The sequence below is a fragment of the Sarcophilus harrisii genome, chromosome 1 (assembly GCF_902635505.1).
Source record: "Sarcophilus harrisii chromosome 1, mSarHar1.11, whole genome shotgun sequence".
Classification (NCBI taxonomy): Eukaryota; Metazoa; Chordata; class Mammalia; order Dasyuromorphia; family Dasyuridae; genus Sarcophilus; species Sarcophilus harrisii.
This window is the reverse complement of record NC_045426.1, coordinates 351,152,418-351,178,654: the sequence shown is the minus strand read 5'-3', so window position 1 is coordinate 351,178,654 and position 26,237 is coordinate 351,152,418. Positions and strand designations below refer to the sequence as shown.

The 26,237-nt window shown below is 32.6% G+C and overlaps 1 protein-coding gene across 2 annotated transcripts in view; it reads left to right on the top strand.

Annotated features, from left to right (window-relative positions):
- Positions 1–26,237, top strand: part of MALT1 (MALT1 paracaspase) — an 87,111-nt gene that overhangs the window by 48,700 nt on the left and 12,174 nt on the right. For both annotated transcript variants that reach the window (XM_031945910.1, XM_031945909.1), the window contains one exon: positions 3,820–4,023. In XM_031945910.1, the coding sequence (XP_031801770.1) occupies positions 3,820–4,023 (204 nt within the window). The remainder of the gene's footprint in view (positions 1–3,819; positions 4,024–26,237) is intronic.

Genomic DNA, 26,237 nt, shown 5'->3' with positions numbered 1-26,237 from the left:
ATGCATATGAAGGAAGGAATAATTACATATTGTTCTTGTGAAGGGATAGATAATTTGATATAGTGCTGATATAGTAGGCCATGGCGCCCAATCTTTCTTCCTGGTTTTCTTTGGGTTGGCTTGCTTTCTCACCCAACCTGAACTTGCACACAGATAAGTCAGGAGTTCCCATCTTTCTTCAACTTATACTCAAGGTTCTAAGAGTAAGCCTGTTGTGGGGGAGTTGTGTTTCTACAATTCACTACTCCACCTTTTGAGCCCCATCACTGTGTTTCTCATTTAGAAATCAACCAAGATGATACATTAGCTGTTTTTAATATATCATTTTTCGATCTTTTGTTTTTTATATTGCTTCCATTTCTCTTTATTTCCTTCTTTCTCCTTTTAGAGAACCATTTCTTTAAAAAAATTTTTTTTCAAGAAAAAGAGGGGGGCAGCTAGGTGATAGAGAGGATAGAGCACTAGCCTTGTAGTCAGGAGAACCTGAGTTCAAATGACCTCAGACATTTATTAGCTGTGTGACCTATGAGCAAATGACTTAACCACAATTTCCTCCAAAAAAGAAAGAAAGAGAAAAAAAATCAGTACAGCTAAGTCCCAATTAGTGTAAGTAAAGAATTCCCAGAAGTTATTATAGGAATTCATATCAAATATTTCTATTGGGCTAGAACCAACAAACATTTTATATAATTATGATTTTTAATATTATTAATTCAAATATGTGCAGGGGATTAATTTTCTCCCAATCAGAACCAAACTGGAAAACCAATCAATACATCAAAAAAATCTGATATTATATTTTATTTTTCACATGCTTGGAATTTACACTTCTGGAAAGAAGCAAGAAAAGAATACCATTAATTCTTAATCAAAAACATTTTACTAAGTGTAGGATAAAGCAGCACTAATTAAACATAAAATTCCATAAACCTTGGACACATTCTTTTAAATACATGGTGTCTGTGGGCAAGAGTGTACCTCTATACATTCATAGGAAACACATTGCCCCAGATAAATCATAGCCCTAAACTTCAGGCCTTAATGTCTCCTTCAAGAACGGTATCTAACAGTTCATAAAGGGATGGAGACAATCCTTCACAGTCTCTGCTGTTCCAGTAATTGAACCACTTCCTGATCGACTTCCAAGGCAATGCTATTATCTTTTTCAGCAAAACAGAACCCTTATCCTGGGTACTGCAGAGCCTTTTCAGATCTGTTCTCTTGTCTGCATTCTGAGACACTGGTGTTTCCTTCTAAGCCTACGATCAACTAAGCTTTACCACTGAGATCTGAGGTATTTTCTACCTCTGAAATTGGAGATAACAGTTCAGGAAAAAATAGTTAGACTTCCAATTCCCTTCCAATCAACTCTTCTCAACAGCAAAACTTTTCTCCAAGTAGCAAATAACAGTGTGGTCTCTGAGGTCTTAACTGTGACCCAGCTCCAATAGTTCTTCTCAAATATAGTAGGAGGCCAAGTGTCTTGTATTAAATGATACATCTCAATTTCATGATAAGACACCACAGTCTACTTTTCTCTCAGTAATACTACCAATAGGTATTATACAGTTGTCCCATTGTCACTAAATAGTTATAAATAATAGGGCTTTCCAGGTTTCATTCTTAAAGTCCCCATGTCTAAGATCTTATATAAATTAGAAAAAGGAATTTTGCTCCTTTTACTGTGTTTTCTTCATGGGGCTGTTTTTTTTTATTTTGTTTTGTTTTGTTTTTGTTTTTTGTATTTCGTGGCTGTCCTTGATTCTGTCATTTTTTTATTACTAAAACTCCAATGAGATGCTACCTTTTTAAGGCACAGGGGAAGGGAATTGAGTACTCAGACTTTTGGGCAGAGGAGATAGAAAGAGACAAGGTCTCCCCACTTTCTCATTCAAGCTAGAAGTGCAAAGCCACTTACAGGCTCAGTCTCTATACTGAACAGCTTGACAGCTTTAATTTACTATTTCTCTTAATATGGAGCAGTTCAATCTTCCTTAGATAATCTTGTGGTCCTCTGCTCCTGAGGGTCTCTTTATGACTCCATTTGGGATTTTCTTTTTTTTTTTTTTTTTTTCATTTGGAGTTTTCTTGATAAAGATGCTGGAGTGGTTTGTCATTTACTTCTGAGGAAACTGAGACAATCAGCATTAAGTGACTTGTCCAGGGTCAGCTAGTATGTGAGGCCAGATATGAATTAATAAAGATGAGTCTTTCTGACTTGAGCTTTAATTCTATCCATTGCACTACCTAGTAGTCCCAAGTCTGAAAAAAACAAAAAGGTTTGAAGTCTTTTAAATGCAAAGTAATTTTCCCCTACCTAACTTCATATGGTCACTTACTTTATTATAATTAGATTTGTTTTTGTTCTTCCTCTCTCCCTCCAAAATTCATTTGATACTAACTAGACTTTCAATGTTAAGGAAGGGAAGAAAAATTTTGAGATTTTCTGTAAAATTAATCATCATGACTATTGAGAAGATCAGAATATATCTTTCAAATTGTAAATCAAATCAATATCTTGATCAACTCATGTTTATTTTAAAGGCACTGTGGCAGTTTTGTTAACATACTATTCATTATTATAAATAAACTACTTGGCAGCACTCTCTGATGGGTCAGCAAGTACTGGCAGCTGTTCTGGAAGATGGAATGTCAGGCTATCAGCCCAGTAGTATGCATGTCAGCTCCTTGTTGCCATTTAACCTGCTGCTATCCATGCTGTTAATATTTTATCTTCACTACCTTTCATTGATTTTTCACTACCATTCTTCCTATTTTCCCATTGCTATTCCAGTCACTTGCCCTTATGCCTTTTTTTCATCCCTGAACTACATAGTATATTTAAACAGGAATATTTGCAATGGTCTTTTGTTTTTAACCATACTTATCATCATTAGATATGGCCCAGTACTCTCCTGATTCTTGTACTCAGGATTTCTGTGGCTTCATGTAGCAACTAAAAGCATGATATTTTGTTTTTTTTTTTCCTTTCTGGCATGAGTAGGAACTTTTGTCTTTTAAAGACAGATATGTTGACAAATAGAAATTTACTCAAAGCCAAATGTTATGTATTAGTGCCATTCAATCATACCAGGCTTTATACCCACTCTGAAATAGCAAATTAAGGGAGTAGTAAAGAGGAATAGTTGAGGAAGTGCTAAGTACAATGAATTATTAAGTGTTGGAGGGAACATTTTAAAAATAACCATATTACATTCATCAGTAAAAAATGGAAGAGTCTTCTGTTCTTTCCAAACCCCATTTAGTATTTCTCTTTACTTCCTCATCCTCTCTGTTCTGCTTCTGTATCCTCTTTTTGACTTATTGTTCTTACCATTTCCTTTAGTCTTTCACTCATATAACCTTTCCATCCTTCCTATTCATTGACACATTTCCTGTGAATCCAATAGTCATTTTGTAAAAATTAAAGTTACATGTATTTCTAACTACTTAAACTATATTAGAAGGTCTTAAAATTCTTTTTTTGTCCTTATACAGTAAATATTTGGTTTAACATTAAAGGAAATAACTACATTTCAGTGTTAGAGTTTCTTAAAACTTTTATCACCTTGCTGGTTCTCAAAAATATTTCTTTTAATTTCAGTTTTTGAAAAATCTTAATAATGTCTATATATTTTTCTCCTTTGTAAAATAATAAAAAAAATTGTGTTTTAAAAATAGGATAGGATGAAATCTTACTATTTAAATATTTGTTACAGTTCATTTAATTAATTTCTGATTCTGATATTTTCATATATCATAAAAGGGGGGGTATAAACCCTTAAATTTTAAAACCAATCCATTTTTTTTTCCTTACAGCAAAAGATAAAGTAGCCCTTTTGATTGGGAATATGAATTATTGGAATCATCCTAAGCTTAAGGCTCCCTTGGTAGATGTCTATGAATTGACCAATTTGTTGAGACAACTAGATTTCAAAGTGGTTTCGTTATTGGATCTTACTGAGTATGAGATGCGCAATGCTGTGGATGAATTTTTATTACTTCTGGACCAAGGAGTATATGGTAAGTTCTTTGTGTCATTCTCTTGATTTTCACATTCCCCAGAAATCATTCACATTATTCAATATACATTAAGTATCAATATTATATATTTTGTTCTAAAAATCTTTTGTAATATCTAATTCTTGCATGTTTGTTAAACGTTAGATAAATAAAAACACAAATAAAATTACATAACGGAAGGTTTTTAAGAACTGTACTTTTCATTTGAACTCCAAAGTCTTTATACATATTCTGATTTTAGACTGCACCTCAATACCAGTTACTACTACTGTTTTTCATTCTTTAATGAATACATTCCTTATTCAATTACTATTTTTTAAAAGTTGAAAAAAAAAGGATTCTGCTTTACTTACAATTATTTATCATAAATATGTTGTTTATCTTTATTTTGCATAACATTTCAGAAATAAATTTTAACTTAGAGAAGATTTTAGCATAATTATTATAGAGGGTGCAGATTCACAAATAGTTATAGGATTTTTCTTTTTTCATGACTTTTTGTATAAAAATTAGGGTTCTGTATAATATCAGAAGTATGGAGGAGTAGAAGGAAAACTGTTTTGGAGTCAGGATTTGGAAATGAATCATGTAATGCTACTTGGGACAAGAGAATGCTAGGTAGAACAGTGGACAGGAGTCAGGTGATCTGAGTTCAAATCCAGCCTTAGATACTTACTGGCTATGTGCCCTGGGCAAGTTACTTAACTCCTACTTGCCTGAGATTCTCATCTGTAAAATGGGAACACACTGGGAAAAGTCAATGGCAAGAAAACCCCATGGACGAGTCCACGGGATCATGTGAAATCAGACATGACCCAGCGACTGAACACCTGTTCCTCAGACCTGTGTAACTTAGAGAAATCTCTTAGCTTCTTTGGTTTTTCTTTCTTGTCTGTAAAAAATAAGAAGATTGGACTATATGAAGAGTAACATTCCTTCCAGCTTTAAAATTCTGTACTCCTAAGTAGAGTTATTAAATGAGCCTGCTAATCTCCAGGTCACTTGACCACCAAAATGGAGGATAAGACATTTTCTCTGACTCCTACAACCTCTCAGAACTCTCCATGATAGAAATCATGCAATATCTCCACAGTTTAAGACATCAAAAATATTAGTGAGATAACAACCTAATGAACAACAACAGAGGAGGGGAATTCCTAACCTCTGGTGTGCTTATTCTACATCTCTGCCCTCAATGACCATCAAATTCCCACAGGGATGCATCAACTAACCTTCAGGTTGGCAACAGAACTTCCTTATAACTTTCCTCCTCCTCTTCCTCACCCATCCAAAAGCCAGAAGGTTACTCTGACTGGGAGTGCAGTGTGACAGTGTTTTGTGGTACAGTGGAATTCAAACAGAACTGAGGAACAGAGGGACCTGGAACAGGACATGTGGGAGAAAAGAAACTGGCATCTAGCTGGGCCAATTCTTTTCTCCAACAAGTCACTTGGGGCAGAGACTGAAGCAAGTAAAATGTGAATTGCCCAGCATGAAAAGAGGCTGAGATTACTTTGAAATTCAACCCCAGAAAAAAATTCAATCAAAGGGGATGGAGTTAGAAAATAAACAATAATGAATAATGGGAAAAACAGGCCAAAATTGTCAGATAAGAAAACTCAATTAAAGAATTTGAGCACAGCAGAAAAACTAACATAGAAGATATTAATAAGAGAAGGAATATAATTTGCCAGCCACAAACTATTAATGAAAAAAAGACAGTCATTTGATTTAAAAAGAGGTACATGAAGCATTTCCACAAAGAAATTAATAGAGAAAAGAAATCGCTAATAAAGAATGAAAGTAGGCATGTTTTTAGAAATTTAATATGAATATTATTTTTATATTACATAAACATTACTTGTATAGATCAAAATTGTTATAATTAACTTTTGCCCTAAAAATAAAAAAGATATAATACTTACTATATCTTAGCAGAAAAAGGAAAACAAAAATTAGATTTAGCCCCTTCTCTAGGAACTTCTAATTGAATCCAGGAGATAAAATGTGCACAGCTAATACTTTGATATTGTGATGAATCTGAAGACTACAGTTCCTGTGCCAACCTTGTCCTTGTCTTCCTGTCAGCCTTCAAGGATCATGTTACTATAGTTATCCACTCTGAAACCATGACTGATCCATCTATTTAGTAGTTATACATTTCATTAATAATTTCTTTCATACTGCTTCTCCTGAACAATTTGTTCTCGGTATAATTCTATAGTTTGGTGTTCACTATACGTTTATCCATTTTTCTTTGGGTGATCTGCAGCTTTAATTCTTTGAAAATGGTCCTAACCAGTCTGAATGCAGATCAAACCATTTTTTAATATTTTACTTTTCTTGATTTTTTTTTTACAACATTGATAATTTGGAAATGTGTTTTGCATGATTGCATGTATCTATTCTATATCTAACTACTTGTTTCATGGAAAGAGGAGGAGAGAGAGACAGAATTTGGACATCAAAATTTAAATAAAAGTTTAAAAAATTTTGCATCCAATTTGGAAAAATGTTTTAAAATTATTGCATTGAAAAAAGAAAAAAAAATGGTGCTATCTCATGCTTTGAAATATAGAACATCATTGGAAAAATATAGGCACAAAAATATGAATATTTGTTTTGAGTAGGAGCTTAAGAGCACTAGCAGCACTGTTTTGTCTTCAGTTATAATTTAGTTCACTCTCTTCAGTCAACTCTGGGTGCACATCATTGCCCATTTGCTATTTTCTGTTCAACATAAATGTACTGACATATGAACTCACAGGGTTATCTACTAGTACATTAATAGCTTTAATAGAACACAATCATTGACCACTTGGTTTTTCTTATGTGCATAGTTGTTCTAAACTCTTGAGTGATTGTGGATCCATTTAGGAGACTGCAGTTTTCCTGGTTTGTTGCTATCAGCACAATGCTATCTCCAAATAACTGATGAGAAACTTGGACAAAAAAATCTTTGAGGTCTAATTCTAGAAATGAAAACTATTTACTTTTCCACCTTTGAATTGTATTAGTTATATATTTGCATATCACTAAAAATCTAAGAAGTACTTCCTCTCCTTAATTTTATTCTAAGGTTAGTGTTATCAAAAAAAAAGTTTCGAAAGCTTTTTTTCAATATGTCAATAGTATTTTATTTTTCCAATTACATGTAAAGATAGTTTTCAACATTCACTTTTGTAAAATTTTGAAAATTTTTTTCTCTGCCCCTTACCTTCCTCCTCCCCAAGACAGCAAGAAATCGGATATAGTTTATTTGTATAATCATTTAAAAATATTTCTATATTAGTCATATTATGAAAGAAAAATCAGAACAAAAAATCTACAAGAAAAAAAAAGTAAACAAAAAAAAGTGAAAATAGCATGCTTTAATCCACATTCAGTCTCCATAGTTCTCTCTCTGAATGCAAATGGCATTTTCTATACCAAAGCTATAGGAATTGTCTTGGATCAATATATTAATGAGTAACTTTTAAAAATTAATTTTAATTTTGTCTCCTAATTTTTCTGATCAACATTGATTTGATATTCATATTTATCCTCCAGGAAATATATATAAAATTATTGCCTTACCTCCTTTTTTTATTATTGCTTTTGGACTAAATAAATATTATCTTTATTTTATGTTCCATAGTTATGTTCATATGTAGATTGTATAAAAATATCCATCTCCCATAGTGGGTCATCTTTGGATTCTTTAAAGTTGTTATATTTTTCATGATACTTTTCCACATGATACATAGAGGATGATTTCATACAATTTCATTTTATGGAAAATTGTTTAAAAAATAAATTTATTGATTAACGTAATAAAGTAGGTTAACTGGAAAAAATACAGTATACAATTAAGAGGGAAAAGTGGCACCATCTGCTGGATGGAGCAGAAAATTGCATCATAGTTGGCAACATGTTTTTCTGATTCTAAGCTTTCTCTTAGAAGTTAGAAATCCTAATTGCTGCCTCTGATACTCTTTCTTAAGGAAATGAAAAGGTATTGGGAAGGTGTGATTGGAGCTTCTTATTTTGTTATTTCTAAGAATCACAATTTCTGTTTTTGCAACTTTTTAGCTATGAAAAATAGGAGAGATGATAGAATGATATCTTGAAATAAAAGCTGGATCAAGGGAAGATTTTTTAGGACCAGGAAGATGTAACATGTCTGTTAGAAACAAATAAGGAACCAATGAATAAAGAGAAATTGAAGGTTAAAGAAAAGAGGAATAATTGAAAAGGCCGGCTTTTAGAGGAGACAGACTCAGACTTCAGTTGACTCATTAGTTCTGGCAAGAAGGACTACCCATCATATAATGGAGTAAATGAGAAAGAGAACAGGACATGATATAGATTATCTTTGAGATGCAGAATAAGGGAGAATCTCAGTTTATTCAGGAAATAAGATAAGTTCTTATCTAAGATAAAATGAAGGACTAGAGTGTGATATAGGTGACTTGAGAAGCAAAGATTTAGAATAGTTGCTGTGAGAAATGAATGGGATAGAGAATGAATCAAGGAAAAATAGAAGGATTGCAGTTCTGAGGTTAGGACATAGTTGAAATTAAATCATATAAATCTGTAGCGAACATAATTATTAGAATTAGGTGATTTCCTCTAGCAGTATTCAACAGAATGCAAACAAGTGAGAAGGTGGAAAGTGGTCCAGATTTGAGATTTAGTAAGGCTTAGGGAATCAAGAGTGGAAGACAGTGTATAGTCAATTGTTAAATAATAAGTTTAAGGGCAAAAAAGGAGGGGGAAAGTAATGTCAGATGGAATGGGAGAACTGGAAAGGAGTGGAAAATAAATAGTGGTCTTGATGAGAATGCAGAATAATTTAAGTATGCAGTAGATGTTGAAATTGATATTCCCTTCACTAGTATAGATTTCAACCTACCCCTGATTCTATGTAATTCCTTTCCCTATTTCTATAAATCCACCATAGAAAGTCTTTCCAAATAGCTAAAAAAAAACTTCCTATAGTGTAAAAATATGGTACCCAAGTCGTTTTCAGGTTTGCCATCTTTTTTCTCACACTTATCTGGTTGAATTCCCTTTCAGGTCATATATGTTCTTGGTGATGGTAACAACAACTATCACTTACTGTACTTTGCTTTCCAAAACATGCTTTTTACAAAAGCCTTATGAAGTAGTTCAATGATTATTAAGAAATTATTTAACCTCATAAAAGTCATTTGGAATAATATATACTGGAGGTCATGAAACAAAAATTGATAATACAATACAAATGAAAAATCATGAAGAAAAAGGACCTGCCCCTTATAAGTGGAATCTTAATTGTTTTATAATAGATTGAAGTTATATTTAGCTTTGTAAAACTATTGGGAAATTTTCTAGCTTTCATTTCAAGCTGAAGTTGTTTTTATCTTATTCTAAAAAAAAAAGTTAAATGAATTTGTTTTTTGTGATGGCTTATAGATCAAAGAAAAATTTTGTAAGGTAAATTCAACATCTGGGTAATAATCTGGTATGTTCATTTTACCAATAATTCAGCATTGAAGCAACATTTCTTAATCAGTACATATATTTTGTCAGAGCCAAGGGTCATAGTGTTGAGGGGTGAAGATATCCTAACAGTGATGAGGGTCCTCAGGCTGGTGTTGCAAAAGAATTCGCAGTCCCAGTCTGCATGTGAGTTTTTTGGCAAAATGGGTTTATTTTCACTAAGAAACTCTTTGTCTCATTGGGCTGCTTCCTGATTAGGAAGATAGCGAAGTTTGGGATACAGAGTCTTGAATTTTATTTAGCCTTCTATGGTTTGGGGCTAGGGAGCAATTAGGGGCTAATTTCCAAATCAGTAAGGGTGGTGATTGTTTCCCAGACCAAAATGATTCCCAGATCTATCAGAAGTGGGAGTTTTCTGTAGGAATCAGGTAGTTTTCCCAGAGCCCTGAGGGATTGAGATTTAGGGTTTTTTTTTTTCAACTCAGACCCATCCCCCCCAAAAGATCAAGGGGATACAGTTCTATTGCATCAATAAAGCCAAGGATTTTATATAATCCTAAATATAAATATGGCTCTTGCTTCTTTTCCTCCGATCTAGACTTTATCTGATGTTAAATATTTAGGTGCATTCCACTGTTCTAGGTGCTACTTCAGTTCTTTTGCAAGCTATGACTTTGCTACTTTGACCTATAACTCTATATTTTAAAATATGTAAGTACTTTAAGAGAATATATATAGATGTGCACAATCTAATTCTTTTTTACTTCTTAGAGGTTGTTGATAAAACTTAATAAAGCAATACTTTACACAAGAAATGATAAAACCAGGTAATTTTTATGTTTTTCTTTTTTTCCATAGTTAATTTCAATAGACACTTTGTATAATGATAAAATTTAGAAGCACATAAAAGTTGCCGGGATTTTTCAAATCACTTGTAACTTATTAGTTTTAATGGGCACACATCCAAATTTTAAGGAAACAGCTGTTGAATCTATTGGGACCTTATTTCATGTATTTATAATGCTTACCATTTTATTGTGTAATAACATTTGGCTGCCAGGAAAATGACATTTGAAAGCTTTTTTTCCTAGGAATGTTAGAGATAAATACCGATTATTAATGTAGGGAGAGAATTCTGGGAACATGGCGAATTTAACTCTCCAAATCCTCTCCACAAAAAAAGACAGAACTTTGCTTTAGATAGCAGAAATAAGCCCAGGGTAAAACAGTTGTCCTGCTAAGACAATTTGGGAAAACCTCAGAAAAGACCCCATCATTGGATACAAATACCTTCAAAGCTGACTCTAGAATCAGCAGACAACAAGCCCTGGGAAAAGCTGAGTTGAGGGGCAGTCACAGACTTAGAAACTTTTATCTTACAGACTGTGTTGTGGTCTGGTGGCTGAGTAGAAGATGGAAGGGCCTTCCATTTTTAAGGGACACCAAACACAGATATGCTGACCAAATGTGTCCCAAGCTGGGGCTACAGGGAGAAGAGCTAGTACCAGTGAATGTAGTAGTAAATAAAGAGCAGGGACTCTTTCTGCTATGGACCCTTGCAGGAGAGCAGAGTCCCTGGTTTCAATTGCAGGACAGTGCAGCTGGGGCCCTAGTCAAGTGGCTTTGGAGTGGAGGGGAAAGCCCAAAGTTTGGCCCCAAGACAGACCTGAGAAAATAAAGGTAAGAAAGACCTCAGGCTTGGGGCATCGTTCTCCATATCTTAAGACTACAACTTGATTATATTAATAGTGCTTAAAAATAAATAAATAAATAAATAAAAATGAGCAAACAAAAGATAAAGAGCCCAACCACAGATAGTTACTATGGGAATAGAGAAGATCTGGATTCATATTCAGAGGAAATTTATGGAGCTAAAAAAAATCACTCTTTTTCAATGAGAAAATCAAATGGTCCCAGGAACAAAAAGAGTTCTTGAAAGAACTCTAAAAGTACTTTTAAAAATAAGGGAAAAGAAAAATTAGAAAAAAAAATTAGAGCAATGCAAGAAAATCAAGGAAATTATTTTTAAAAAGTAAACAATTAGAAATAGAGAATCAAAAACTAAGAAGAAAATAATTTCTTAATATTCTAAGACACCAAGAAATCATAAAACAAAAGCAAAAGAATGAAAAAATAGAAGAGAAAGTAAAACATCTCATCAGGAAAACAATTGATCTGGAGAACAAATGAAGGAAAAATAATATTGAACTACTTGAAAATTACTATTTCAAAAAATCAATACAATATTGTAAGAAATTATAAAGGAAAACTGCAAAAATCTATAATAAGAAGGCAAAGTAGAAATAGAAAAAAAAATCCATTAATCATGACCCGAAAAAGATCCCATGAAGAAAACTTACAGAAATATCAAGCCAAATTTCAAAGTTTCCAGTCAAGGAGAAAATATTGGAAGCAACAACGATTACATAAACTATAGCAACTACTACATTAATGACTATAGGTCTTAGAATACTATATTCCATAGAGCAAAAGAGCTGGGGTTACCACCCAACAAAATTGAACATAATCCTTAATGGAAAAAAAAATTGACAATTAATGAACTCAAATTTTCAAATTTTTATGACAAAAACCTATAGCTTATGAGAAAATTTGACATTTAATATCCTGGAGAAATATAAGATCAACATTAAAGACTGTCATTAGGATTAGGTTAAAGAGGGAAAAACATACATGTGTGTGTTTGTGTCATATACACAATCCATTTATATACACATACACACACATGCATACATATATATATATTTATATATATATGTAGAAAGATATAAAAGTCTTCTAAATTAAGAAAGAAATAAGAAGGAAAGGGAATAAGGGAGGAATTTTATAGGAGTAGGTAGGTTAAGGAATATGAGAGTAGGGTAGCAGGTAGAAATAAAGCAGAGAAGGGATAGGATAAATAGGGTGAGAAGGAATAGTGAGGAAAGATAGGAAGGAAGAAAATACAGAAATAATCATAGCTTAGAATGTGAATGGGAAGAATTCACCCATAAAACAGAAACAGCAGATTACAATTTTTAATTCAACAATATGTTGCTTTTAGGAAACATTATAAAAATGAGAGATACAGGGAAAAGATAAGATAAAGGGCAAGAGCAGAAAATAATATGTAAAAAAAAAAAAAGCAGGAATAGTAATAATCTCAGACAAAGTTTAAGTTAAAACAGATTTAATCAAAAGTGAAAAATAGAGAAAATATACCGTGTCAGCAATAGTAGATTATTTAGAATAATTAGATGATATAAAATACCTGAGCATATTCCAGTTAAAACAGATACAGGAACTTTATGAAAATAAACATAAAAAGATTTTTATAAAAATAAACTCAGCTATAAATAACTGAAGTAATACTTATTGTTCAGGAGTAGGTAAAGACAATATAATTTTTTTAAATGACAGTTTTATCTAACCTATTGATTCAATATCATCCAAATTAAATTTTAAAAAATATTTTACTGAGTTAGAAAAAATAATGATTCATTTGGAAAAACAAAATGTTAAGAATTTCAAAGAAATAAAGGGGGAAAAGTGTTAAAGGAAGTAGATTCAACACATTATACCTTTAACTATATCATAAGGCACTTTCTCACAAGATGAGAGCATTGTTGAAATATAAAAAGGATAATTTCTATTATTTTAAATTAAAGTTTTCTTGTATAAATGAAATCTATGTAGCCAGTAATAGAAGGAATGCTGAAAATTGGTGGAAAAAAACTTTTATAGACAGTCTCTCAGATAGAATGATTGGGTCAGAATATTACTGTGTTGTAGGAAATGATGAGCTGGTTGATTTAGAAAAACATAAGAAAATTTGAACTTATGAAAGAAGATGCCTTAAGCGAAACAGACGATAGGAAATAAGCAAAGTACAGTCCTACACATATGTATATAAATGTATGTTTATAGACGTGTGTGTGTGTGTGTAAAAAGTGCATAGTAAAGAACAAAATAAAACCAGCAAGGAAGCAAAGAAAAACTGGACAGCTTTGAAAATACTGTGTAGTATTCTTAAAATGGAAAATTATTGTTTTATATCAGATTGTTTCATATGATCTGCTGTGAACATGGGATTTTTTTTCTTTTCTTGTTTTAGATTTGTTTAATTTTTTTTTAATTACCAAAAAAAAAAAGATACAGATAATCAGTGAATTGGATTACTTCCCCCCCCCCGCCAAAATAAAACAAAAAACCTAAAGGTTATCTAGTCCAACCCTCTCATTTAATTTTTAATTTTTTAAATTCAGAATTTAACAAACTTTAAAAAAAAAACCCTGAGCATTCCCATATACAAAATCAAGCATGAATAAGGCTGCACATAAATTATAAATCTTTATTATGTACAATTTAATTTTTCTTTGTGTATATAATAAATTCAACTTTTAATTTTTTTAAAAAAGCTATTAACATAGCCTTTTTATTGTGCATTTGATAAGTAAAATGTAGATCAATTTTTTTTTCCCCATGGGGAAAGGTACTTTTCTGAGTTTTAAAAATATAAGAAAAGCATTTGGAAAAAATACTTTAGAAATCTATAAATGAATATTGATTTACTGAAATACTTAATGCAGAATATTGTTATGCCCAAATTAAATAAGCAAAATAAATTTTAGTGTATAAGAACTATTTTTTGTTGTTCTTGTGGGATATGGTAAATGTTTTTGCTTTTAAGGTAACAAGAAAAAACTATAATATTTCTTCCCATAGTTCAAGAGTAGAGCTTCCATTGACTTAGATCGAAACCTCTCTTCAGCATGGTAGACAGCCTTCAAGAGTTATTACAACTGAAAATATCACCTTGTGGCCAGTCTGGTAATGAAAATATTTGAGTTTAGCTTAGTCTGATGGTCAGATGACAGACATGTTGTCACCTTATCTCTAAGTTAGTGCTCAGAATCTTTCTGCCTTGATAGAGACTGCCAGAACTTGAATTTCACTGACATAAACTTAGAAATTTTGGGTTCACCTTCACGATACACTGAGTCATCATGAATTCAGTGATACCAATATGTCCCTTGAAAATGTGTTTTTTTTTTCCTTCAATCTAAATTAATCGATTAAGAAGCATTTGTTCTGTATCTGTTACTTCCTTAATTTTTGACGATAAAAAGGCAAAGGTAAAGAGTTCCTACTCAAGAAAGCTTATATGTTATATTATAGCATGATTTTCTTGAGGATCAAACTGATATTGCAGTATACTTGTAGGCCTACACTAAAATGTTACACCTATATCTCTGTATGGTGTGATATGAACATAAGCCCTGGAAGGTCCCAGCAAGACAGAAAGACTTCAGGTTTGGGGACAGTGGTAGACTTCAAGGTCTTCCTTGTATCTCTTCAAAGGTGGTACCTCAGTTAGTTCAAAGAGACTCTGTCTGTCACTGAGTTGATTATAGAATGATGAATTTTTTCGTTTACTTACAGAAACTTTTAAAGACTTTTAACTTAGTCAGAAGAGAGTTGTGAACTTGATGGAAGGAGTGAATACCCAAAGAGGAAAGTACATTCCCTTGAGTACTTGAAAGAGGAGTTTGAACTTTACTTGGGAGGCGATAGAACCACAGACATTTTAACTAAGAAGTAATATGATGAAATGTGTTTGAGAAAGGTTATACTGTCAGTGGCATAAGGGATAAATTGGGGGGACAGTGAGAAGAGGTGGGAAGGGATGCCAGGAGCCTGGAATAGTGGAGTTAAATGGAAATAAGGATCTGCACTACAGGTATGGCTGTGACAAATGGGAGAAGTGGAAGAGTGAAAAGCTGTGTGAGCAGAATCAAGAAAACTAAGGAAGCTTTATAATAAATATAAGCTAATTACTTAATTTCATAAAATCACATTAGCATTGAAAAGAAGATCATAGAGATTTTCTAATCCAATGGGAAGCAGCATTATACAAAAAAAAAAAAAAAAATAGGGATAAATTTGAATCAAGAACCCAGATTTTAATCCTAATTGTACCATTTACTTCCTGTGTGATTTTGGACAAGTCACCTACTTTCTTGGGACCAAAGTTTTTTCATCTCTAAAATAAATGAATAAATCTATGATCCTAATATACAAACCACGCTACTACATATTTAGTCTTTGATCCAACACTCCCAATAAAAATAAATTAAATACCTCGTGTGACAGAACAATCCATTTTAACCAATTATTATTTAAATAGTGGTTGGGAAATGAATTATTTATTAAGAATATAATTTCTAAAAATATTATTTGGGTTTCTGAACCATACAGTCTTTTAGCTAGTGATTGAGTACAGTTTTTTCTAGCAGGGCTAGAAACTGTGTTTGCCTGGAATCTTGCAAATCTTATCAAAAGGACTTTAAGCCAAAAAGGATATTGGAGGGACAAAACTGCCTACACATATCCTCTAAAACAGACTCAACAGAGATAGTTACAGTATACAAATAAAAAAAGAAATAGAGATGTCCAGAAATTCAAAGGAGACAAAGTTCAGGAAAAGAGCCACATGTAAAAATCCACATCCTCAGTTTTCTGTATGTAGCTGCACAAAATGTAAATAATAGACAAAATGAACAAGAGTGCCTAATGTGACAAATTTGATGTCATAGGTATCAATGAATGAATGAAATCTATGACTAGAATATAGTTCTGGAAGGACATATATTATTCAAAAGCAACAAGGCAAGAAAAAGGAATGGGTTGCATTAGGTGGCCTTTCAGGTATCTTTTAATGCTTAGATTCTTTTTCTGATCGAGTAATATTTATCATGTCTTCATGGCAGATATGTGATGTTTCCCAATTCTTCATTTATTCTTTCTATTCTGGTGGTCTTTACCATCTTCCAATAACAGCAATACTTCTATTTATTCCTACATTGATCTTCATCCAAATGATTTCCACATGATTTCTCTCTTTGGTTCCTGTATTTCCTAATGCAGAATGTTATTCTGTTTCTATTTTTTACCTGTCCTACTCCTTTTGAACCCTATCTTTCTAGAGCAACTTTCTAACATATGAACTAGATTTCAGGAGAACAAATTTCATTTGGTTTAGAGAAAGGATAGGTGGGATCTTTCAGCCTAAAATTTTCATCCAAGAAGTCATTCCAAGAATGCTTGGGGGCTCTATAGAATAAAATGCCAAAGACATAAAGAAAAAAATCTGATGAAAAGAAAAAGGGGTGTTACCTAAAACATGGCTTTTTAAACTTTTTTCACTTACTACCCCTTTTCTCCAGAGAAACTTTTATGTGACCTCGAGTATATAGGTATATAAATTAGGTATACTTACTATATATACAAACACTTACTGATATTAAATCATAAAAAAAAGTATTTTTAAGCCTTTCTTTGGTATACATATAATTTTACCATTTATTAAAAACAAAAGCAAATTTGTATGCTAATGAGATGGATATGCTTATTTATTTTTATATAGATAAATTTAATATTGGCATGTTTAGCAAATTTGACACTTTTTATTGTTGCCAATTTTTTTGCAACTGCCACATTTCAGTAATGCAACCTCATATGGGGTCATGACCCAAAGTTTAAGCAAATTTGCAAATGATATATTTAAAAACTTAACATTTTCAAAACATGAGATGGAAGAGGGGTTATGATAAAGTTGCATAAAGATATCAGACTCTCTAAACCTCAGAATGAGCTCCAACTAGGAAATAAAACTAGAGACAGTCCAAAAATTGAGAGCTTTTTTTCTTTTAAGATGCATTGGGGAAAAGATTTGGGTCAAAGAAAGAATAGAACTACTGTGTGAGGTAGATGGAACAATCATAATGGGTGACTGACAGAAAGCTGAACTGTTCAACTCTAGTTGTGCTACTGATATTTAAACAATATGTTCCTGGGACTAAAAAGAACAGAACAAAAATTATTAGTGTTCAAGTTCAAGTGTTCAAGGCAAGTAAGGAAATACTAGGAGAACATGTGACAGCTCATGAAAGAACTGATCATTGTGTTTATTATACTATTGTCATTCATCTTTGAAAAATTGTAGAGTAGGTGAGCTTTCATATAATTGGAAAAGAGTAATTCTTGTCCTGAGCTTCTCACCAAAAGTGAAAATAATGGAGTTTGGACTTTAGTTCTTAACAAAATTCTAGAGCATTCTATTAAAAATATGATTATTGAGCAAAGAACCAGTGTAGTTTCATCAAAATTTAGGTCAGACTAACTTCATTTCTCTTTCTGGCAGGATTATAAGACTGTCCAATGTTAGAATAAATAGCAAATATCTTGGGTGATAGACAGGATTCAAAAGGATCTTGGCAGACTGGAATTTGATCTGATATTATTGGTTGAAATTTAACAGGAATAAGTCTTATCATTTGACTTCATTCTCTTACATACAAAATGAGAATGATATGTCTATATACACCAGATGGTTAAGAAAAATATTTCCGAGAATTTTAGTGGACTGAAAACTCATATAAATAAACAAGCATGATACGGCATCTGATCTGATAGGCCATCCAATCAATGCTTGGGTTCAAATTATAAGATGGGTGTAAATGATTACATGAGGATGACATAAATTTAGAAAAATTTATCAAGGGATGCAGAAAATCAACAGCCCTCTGGTACATTTTCATTAGTCTTGAAATGATTCCTCCTTTCAGTCTAGCTGACCTCTGAGTTTCAGCTTCCTGAATTCTGAGTTATACATTAGGCTTTACTAATATATCGGGTATCCTTGGTAATGATTGGATATTGCTTTATTGCTCAGCAACTTTGCTCTCTTTTGTTGTTTGTTCCTTCATTGCATTGATAAAAGAAATATTTGAAAAATAGTGTCAGTGAATCCAGTTTAGTTGTTGCAGTGGTAGCTGAACAGTCTCAGTGAGTGTCCGTACATTTTGGCCTCTGTTTAGGCATTTTCTGTGTTCTGTAAGTCAGTGAACAAATATGGGGTCCTTTCAATCTATGTTTGGGACAATCACATGGGTACATAAATGGAGAAATTTTCCTATTATCAGCTGATAGGATTTGTCTCTAGCCACAAATAATGTACAAATTATCCTGATTCTAAACAGAGCTCAACTGCACCCAGGTGCCAAAATTGCTGCTCCATCCAGAGTATGCTTTCTGTGGAATGTCTTCAAAGTAGAATCAATCATGTCTGCTGTATAAGAATCTTATTTCTGGAAAGTGAAAAAATTAGGGTCAGGAAGTAGAAAAGTATGGTTTCTAAGAAGCAAGGATTTAAAAACAGAATCCAATGCTCAAGGTATGAATTTGTGACTACCTTGCAGGTTTTCTATGGAATTGGTAGCAACTGCTGTATACCACAGCAGCCAAAGAAAATCAAAGCTCCTCGGCTGTACTGTGTCCCAAACTGGAGAGATGACCGTTTTCCTGTAGTCATTGTGATCTGATCTCATAAGGAAGTCTTGTGGTCAATTCCAAAGACTGAAATTTGTTAGCAAAGACAAGTAATAAAGATTTTGGTGGGGGGAAGGAATATTCAGGGTAGTGAAGGAGCTCAAGATCATGTTTAATGTGGAAAAGGAACAACTTGAGGAGACTAACAAACTGCCTTCAAGTGTTTAAAAAACTGTCATTTGGAAGAGGGATTGGACTTGTTCCCCATGATCCCTGGAGACAGAACTAGGAAAAGTGGGTGGTGACTTCAGAGAAGAAAATTTGACTTAATGGTAAGAAATTACTTCCTGCTGACTAGAGCTATCCAGAAATAGAATAAGCAGCCTCAGGAAGTGGTGGGTTCTGTGTTCCTGTCAGTTTTTAAGTAAGACTCAATAATCATTTGTCAGGGATATTGTAGAGGAAATTCTTATTCTCTTGTTCAGGTTGTTCATTTGGATAGGATATCCCCTGACCATCTCCCCCTTTCAATTTTGAGGCCATGGGATTTTATATGATTTTGTAATGGTTGGTTTTACCTTATACTATATCAAAATCTACTTGCCTAAAACTTCTATATATTGATTCTTCATTCTTATCCTTTGGAGAATTTCTTTTTCCTGAAATAAGTCTTTCACATGTTAGTCCTTTAGATATTTGAAGAAAATTGTCATGTCTGACTCCTTTTCTTCCCATTCCTTAATATTCCTAAATCTTTCAACTATTTGATTTATTTATCCCTTCTTAACATAACATGATTTATAAACACCTCATCATCCTGGTCACCTCTTGTGGACGTACTCACTTTCATATTTCAAATAAAAAGCAAATGGATTTCTTCACTGTAAATATATAAAGATATTCCAAGATAATTGCTAAGTCATTTAAAAAAATGCCATTTTGAATTCTCCATACCACTGCATTTTCATTTTCATGTCACTTACTTTACAAGTGAAGATTATTTGAAGCAAAAAAAAAAAAAATATATATATATATATATATATATACTTCAGAATCTTCAACTCAAGTGTTTCTTTCAAATTAAGCTTAGTAAACAGAATTGAAAATAGCCAACTATACTGCACTAATCCAATAGAGGCCAATGAGGGAAATGATTGGCTTCTTAAAAGAGATCTTGAAAATCAAGGTAACGATGTTTTTGCTTTGCTGCACATTGGTTGTCAGTATGGAGAGAAATAGTTAGGTTTGATGTCCTGTGTTAAGGAAATGAGCCTAATGTTCAGCACTGGATGTGGCCATCCTGTGCTCATACATGAAAGATATTTAGAACTTAAATGACTATAGGAACAATCTTGATCTTTCTAAGAGAAACCTCATTGCTAAAGACTTTTTTTAAAATCAAAATAGTTGTAAGAGAATATAACTATAGTGGAGACCATGGGAAAAATACAATTTTATTTTATAAAATTGCAAATATAATATTGAAATCCACATTTGATTTCCCACATTTTCTAAAAAAAAAAATAATTAAGACATTCATTTAAAATGAAGGAGTAAATTATACTCTTGGAAAGCACAAAATGGTGGCATACTAATATAAACTTGATTCCCTTCATAAAGTATGTTTAAAATCTTGGATAGGTTCTAGGATTAATAGAAAAGTTGCCATGGAGTCTTTTATTTTAGAATGTAAAAATTAAGATCTTTTGAAATGGAGCCATCTGTTTCCTTATTGTATTTTAAATACTAAAATGTGTGTGATATTGACCAATAATCTCAAAAGCTTTTCTTTCACAGGGATCTTCATACCTATTTTTATTATATCAGACATGCAGAATTTTTGTGGCTATTGAACTGTTTTTCATAGTGTTTTACCAAGAAAAAAAAATGAGATTGTTCCTGTTTAAAAAATGGCAAATGGGAGCTTTTTCAAAAATGAATCATCATAGTATATATAATGTATAGAGTTTTTAATATATTTATTTCTCATGTAATCAGTTTGAAAAGCTTTTTAACATCTTTTTCTTAAGTCCTATCACTATCAAAAATCCTATTTGTGGCAGTCAACAGTGTTTATGGAATATGCAGTAAATTCAGGGTAATATGTAAGTTTACTCAAGATGCTCAATGCACATTTTGTCCACTATGGAAAGTTTTCTACTTTCAGTAAATGTTTTGTAAAGAAAAATAATAATCATGTCATTAGTAGCCATTTGCCAATTCATTTGCCTAATTCTGCTGTCTCTGCCAACGGTATTTTAAAGTCCATTTTAATTGTGGTATATTGCAGTTTGATTTGCTATAACAAAATTATTTTCTTGTAATGAACTCCAAAGAATGAGTGTGCTTTTAATATCCAATTTCCTAGAGTGAGCTTTCACACCAATCTCAAAATCATTTGGAGAGATGAGTCTTTTGACCTACTACCTAAATGGAGTGGTTAGGTGATTGCATGTGCCAAAGCTAAGAGAATCTAAAACCAGTAAATTTGTAAAGTTATTTTAGATAGCTATAACTCTGATCTGTACTGCATTACAACTTTAGTACAAACTACATACAATATTGCTTCAGCATTCTGATCTTTTCAGAACTGCTTCAGAACTGATCAAATTCAGTATTGCATTTTGACAAAAAAGAATATTCCAGCATATGATGCTTGCTCAGGAGTAGTCACACCTGGTTTTTGTCTTGGTTGAACAGTAGGGATAGAAGGTTGGCCAGGCAGACTGCCCAGTCCCCAGCTACTGCTGTTGCCCTAAGCAGTGGACAGCTCCTCCCCAGCAAAGGCGGCAGTGCACAGAACTGTCAGATTAGAGCCCAAGAGGCTGAGGTTCTATTGGGCAGCAAGTCTGGGGGCTATTCCTGCAGGACAATGTGACTGTAGCATATATACTGGCTCCCAAAACAGTAAGACTGGAAGGGGTGCAGAGCAGATGGCATGCTTAGCAGAAGCAGTGGTAAGAGCCCAGGTGGAGATAGCAGGGATGGAGGATCCAGGACCCCTGGCAGCTCCGAGACCCCTGTGGCAGAGGGCACAGAACCATAGCTTCTGCCTCTACATACTGGTCCCTCTCCCCAAAGAAGCTGGACCAAGTGGGATGGGGAGAGAATATAAAGGTTGTGGTTCCTCAGGAAGTGAGTTAGGTCAAGAAGGGAATGACCTTGCTGAACTGGCTGGTTTCTCCACAGTTGGAAGCCCCATTTACCCCTTTGGGGAATTGGATGGGGAGGGAATTGTTGGTCTGTAGACTGTAGATGTACTTGTTATGAAAAAAATTGTTTTAGTACTTATCCTTTTTGCTACTCATTGTACCTTCTGAAACCAATTAACAACACATACTGAGGTACCACTGTATACTTTTTAATTTTATACAAAATTTTTAAAAAGTTCTATAGATTTTGTATCTTCATTGACTGGATATTCTTGAGTCCTATGTAATTATAAAAATTACTGTGCTAAAAACACATCAGAGAGTATGATGTAGTTGATATGAATACCTGATATGAAGTCTAAATCCATCTCTCACAGCCATTATTATTTTAAAGAAGATCACTACAATATAGTCTTGGGCTTTTCACTCTGTAAGTTCAAAAGACCATCTTTATTCTTCTATTCTAGTATGTTGACCAGAGGCACAAGTTTCAATTTCCTCAATTGTAAAATAAAGAAAATACACAGTTGCTTATAAAATTCAAATTATGAATATTAATCAGACAGAATGGCTTATTGGGGGTAAAAATTGGATTCATGGAGATAATTACAGTGGGTTTAAAGCCAGATTTTGAGTCAGGTCTTAGCTCTGTACTTCTCAAATTGTCAGCTCTTCTTCTATAAACCTAAATCTATGATGTTTGATCTGGGTGAATGATGAAGATACCATCTACTGCAGGTGATTTAGGTGAGAGGGGAAAGAATGTCTATGCTTTTTCATAAGACATTCTGAAGGATAAATGGACAAACTTTATAGCCAGTGGTAACTAGTTTGAAGAAATTGGCTATAATTTGAAGTTTCAGGTTTCTATAAAATTCATGTTTTTATACATTTCAGATTTTCACAAACGTACCAATTTTTTTTACATATGTAATAGCCTATTAAAGGTAATGAATATATAGGAAGTGGGCTTGGACTTGTGGCTTCATTGATATAGAAAATTTTCTTTCTCTGCCAATGCATATCACCATGTAGAGCACTGAAAAATTAGATAATTTGCCCAGAGTCATCCAACTTTTATATTACAAGCTAGGTCTTGAACCCAGGTCTATATTTAATGAATAAATTATATCAGCACTTTATTCTGTTTCAATTACCATGTTTTACATCTCTTATCTTTGACTTCTTGAAATCTAGCTGACCTCATCATCCCTAAAATAGAAGCATAAACTGTTTGCTAGCACAAACAGTTGTTGCACAAGAACCCTGGCAATGAAATCGAATTCCCCAAATTCATCCAGTGTCATATCAGTCCAAAACAAACTATCAAAATCTATTTTATAAATTATTCACTTACTTAATGCTGATTTAAGAGCACAATTAGTAGAGAATGATTACATAGCTTGATGAAATCAATTATCAAAAAAAAAAGTTATTGGATTGTGACCATATGTTAAGAATAAAAAAATTTAGAGAGGTAAGATTACTGTGATTGATATGCCTTAATTAAAACTTTCTTCCTCTTACTTTGAACCATATTTATTTTTTTACCCATAACTATATAAAATATACTGATAATTTCATTATAAAAATTATTGCCAATATACATTAGTATATTGGCAATAATTTTTATAATGAAATTATAAATTGTTAAATTAGAGAACTGTTAAATTAGTTCACAGACATTTTAGAACTGTCCTAAAGTTTTAAAATGTCTGTGAACTAATTTAACAGTTCTCTGTTTCAGTGTAATAGGAAAAGAATGAGTCTCTGAAGAGTAGATAAGGAAAACCCAGTTAAGGTTTATACCTTACACTTAATGAAGACCTAAAATATAGGAACAACCTCCTAACTGTTCCCTAACAACAGGTTAGAGCACATTTCTAATATTTGGAGAACCATATCTAAGGAAGGACATTGATAAACTAGAAAGCACCTGGAGCAAGGAAACAGAAATAGTAAAGAAAAGTCTGAGATGGGGGATAAAAACACTGTCTGTTATGTGGGAGGGAATAGGTTTGTTCTTTTTAATCTCAGAGGTCAAAATGGGAAAAGTTACAAAGAGGGAAATTTAGGCTTAACAAATTTATATTCTGTAGCCCAGGACTACCAAATTCTGGCATGTCATACATAGCCCAGGGCCAGATCTAAATACTAAACAAAAAGATCTCTTTAGCTCATTTAGTGTATTTTTGCCACCCAAACTTCACAGTATAACAGAATTTATTTTTATGCATAATTCATGCTTGGATTAGCATAGCAATGGGCAACAGAATCCCCAGCTCCTTACAAGATTTCAAGGTAATGTGCTACTGAATATAGGACACTTATTTCACATAGAATATGCAAAAGATACTAGAGACTCTTAAGGAACTAATAAACAAATGTAAAAAAAACACACAAAGGATTTCTCGATAGACCATAAGTGATCAGTCTGGAAGCAAGTAAGTGATACAATACACTGGCCTGGATTAAGAAAGACTTGAATGCACCTTTGGCTTCAGATACTTTACTATGCTACTATGTTATGCAAAGCAAGTCATGTAATACTGTATGCCTCGATTTCTTTAACTGTAAAATGAGAAGAAGAAGAATAATGATAGCACCTGTCTTCCAGTATTGTTGTGAGGATCAAATGAGATCATATTACTAAAATACTTAGCATTGCCAGGTATTGTGCTAAGTACTTTATGCTGCTTAATAAACGTTCATTTTTTTCCCTTGAAAACCAAATAATTAAATTTGAAGAAGTCCCTCTCACTGAGATCTAATCAAGAGTTGTCTTCCTAAGATGTCACTTGGCATACCCACACCAGAGTGAGAGGTATGAATTATCAAAGGGTCCCAACAAAGAGTCATTTTCTAATTATCTACCCCAACCCTCTGCATCTTGCTTACTTAAAGAAAAACTTCCTAATGGCTTCCAGAAAATGAAATCATGGTAATAGAGTATATTTCCTCTCAAAGGAAATCTTCCTTCCTTGGCAATTGGAGGCATTGCAGAAAGATAGGTACACTAATAGACTCTTGGTGGAAGTCTTCCAACAAAGGTAGGGTAACCATCTGTCAAGTGGCAAGTCAGCACACATTTATTATAGTAGACCTTTTTTTTATGGGCTAAACTTGAGGACCTCTAAAGTTCCTTTGTAAATGAAACTTATTATTCATCTTTGTAAAATAGTGATTTTTGTTTCATATTCAACAAGTCTTTTTAACTTCTAATTTATTGTATATAACTGTGTATATAACTGTGCTAGATCTCCATAGTTAAAATAAAACAAGGTTTTTGCTCTTATATTATAATGTTTTTTTTATTATAGCTTTTTATTTACAAGTTATATGCATGGGTAATTTTACAGCATTGACAACTGCCAAACCTTTTGTTGCAATTTTTCCCCTCCTTCCCCACATCCCCTCCCCCAGATGGCAGGATGACCAATACATGTTAAATTATAATTTGTTTTAAAGTAGAAGAAGAAGAAAAAATATCTTTAGACTATAAGCATCAGTGACTGGTAGTAAAATGATGCTATTGACATATGGAAGTCAGGAAAAAGAATAGATTTGGGAGCATAGATTATGAATTTAGATGAAAATGTCTTTTAGACAGTTGGAAATACATTATGCTAAAAAATCATTTGTAGAAACTAATAAATGTAAACAAATTTTCTAATGAATATTTTATATACTTCTAAAAATAGAACTAATTAATTTATATTAATAACACACTTTATGCTATTATATTTGGGGGTAAATTAAAATTGTTTTTAAAAAAAAGTAGAAGCAAGCTTTAATTAAAGTATTAATCCCATGACTTTTAGTACTCTATCCTTTTGCTTTTTGTACCCAATTTTTTTCATTCTGCAATCATATCATAAATTATACAAATAAGAAATACAATTATAAAAGATAAAATAGATGACTTGAAATTGAAAAGCTTCTGCATAGACAATATTAATTTATCTAGAATGAGAAAAGTGATTGATGGGACAAAATTTCATATCAAATTTCTGTGATAAGGGTATCTGATTACTATCTATCCATCTATACACACATATATGTATGTCTGCATAAATATATTTGTATAACCATTACCATAATATGTGAGTGTATTATACATACACACATATATGTATGTATAGCCATGATATGGTCAAAAGATATGAACAAAATTCTCAAAAGAAATAAAATGCATTCACAATTATATGAATAAACACTCCAAATCATTAATAATAACAGGAATGAAAATCAAAACAATCCTGAGGCATTTCC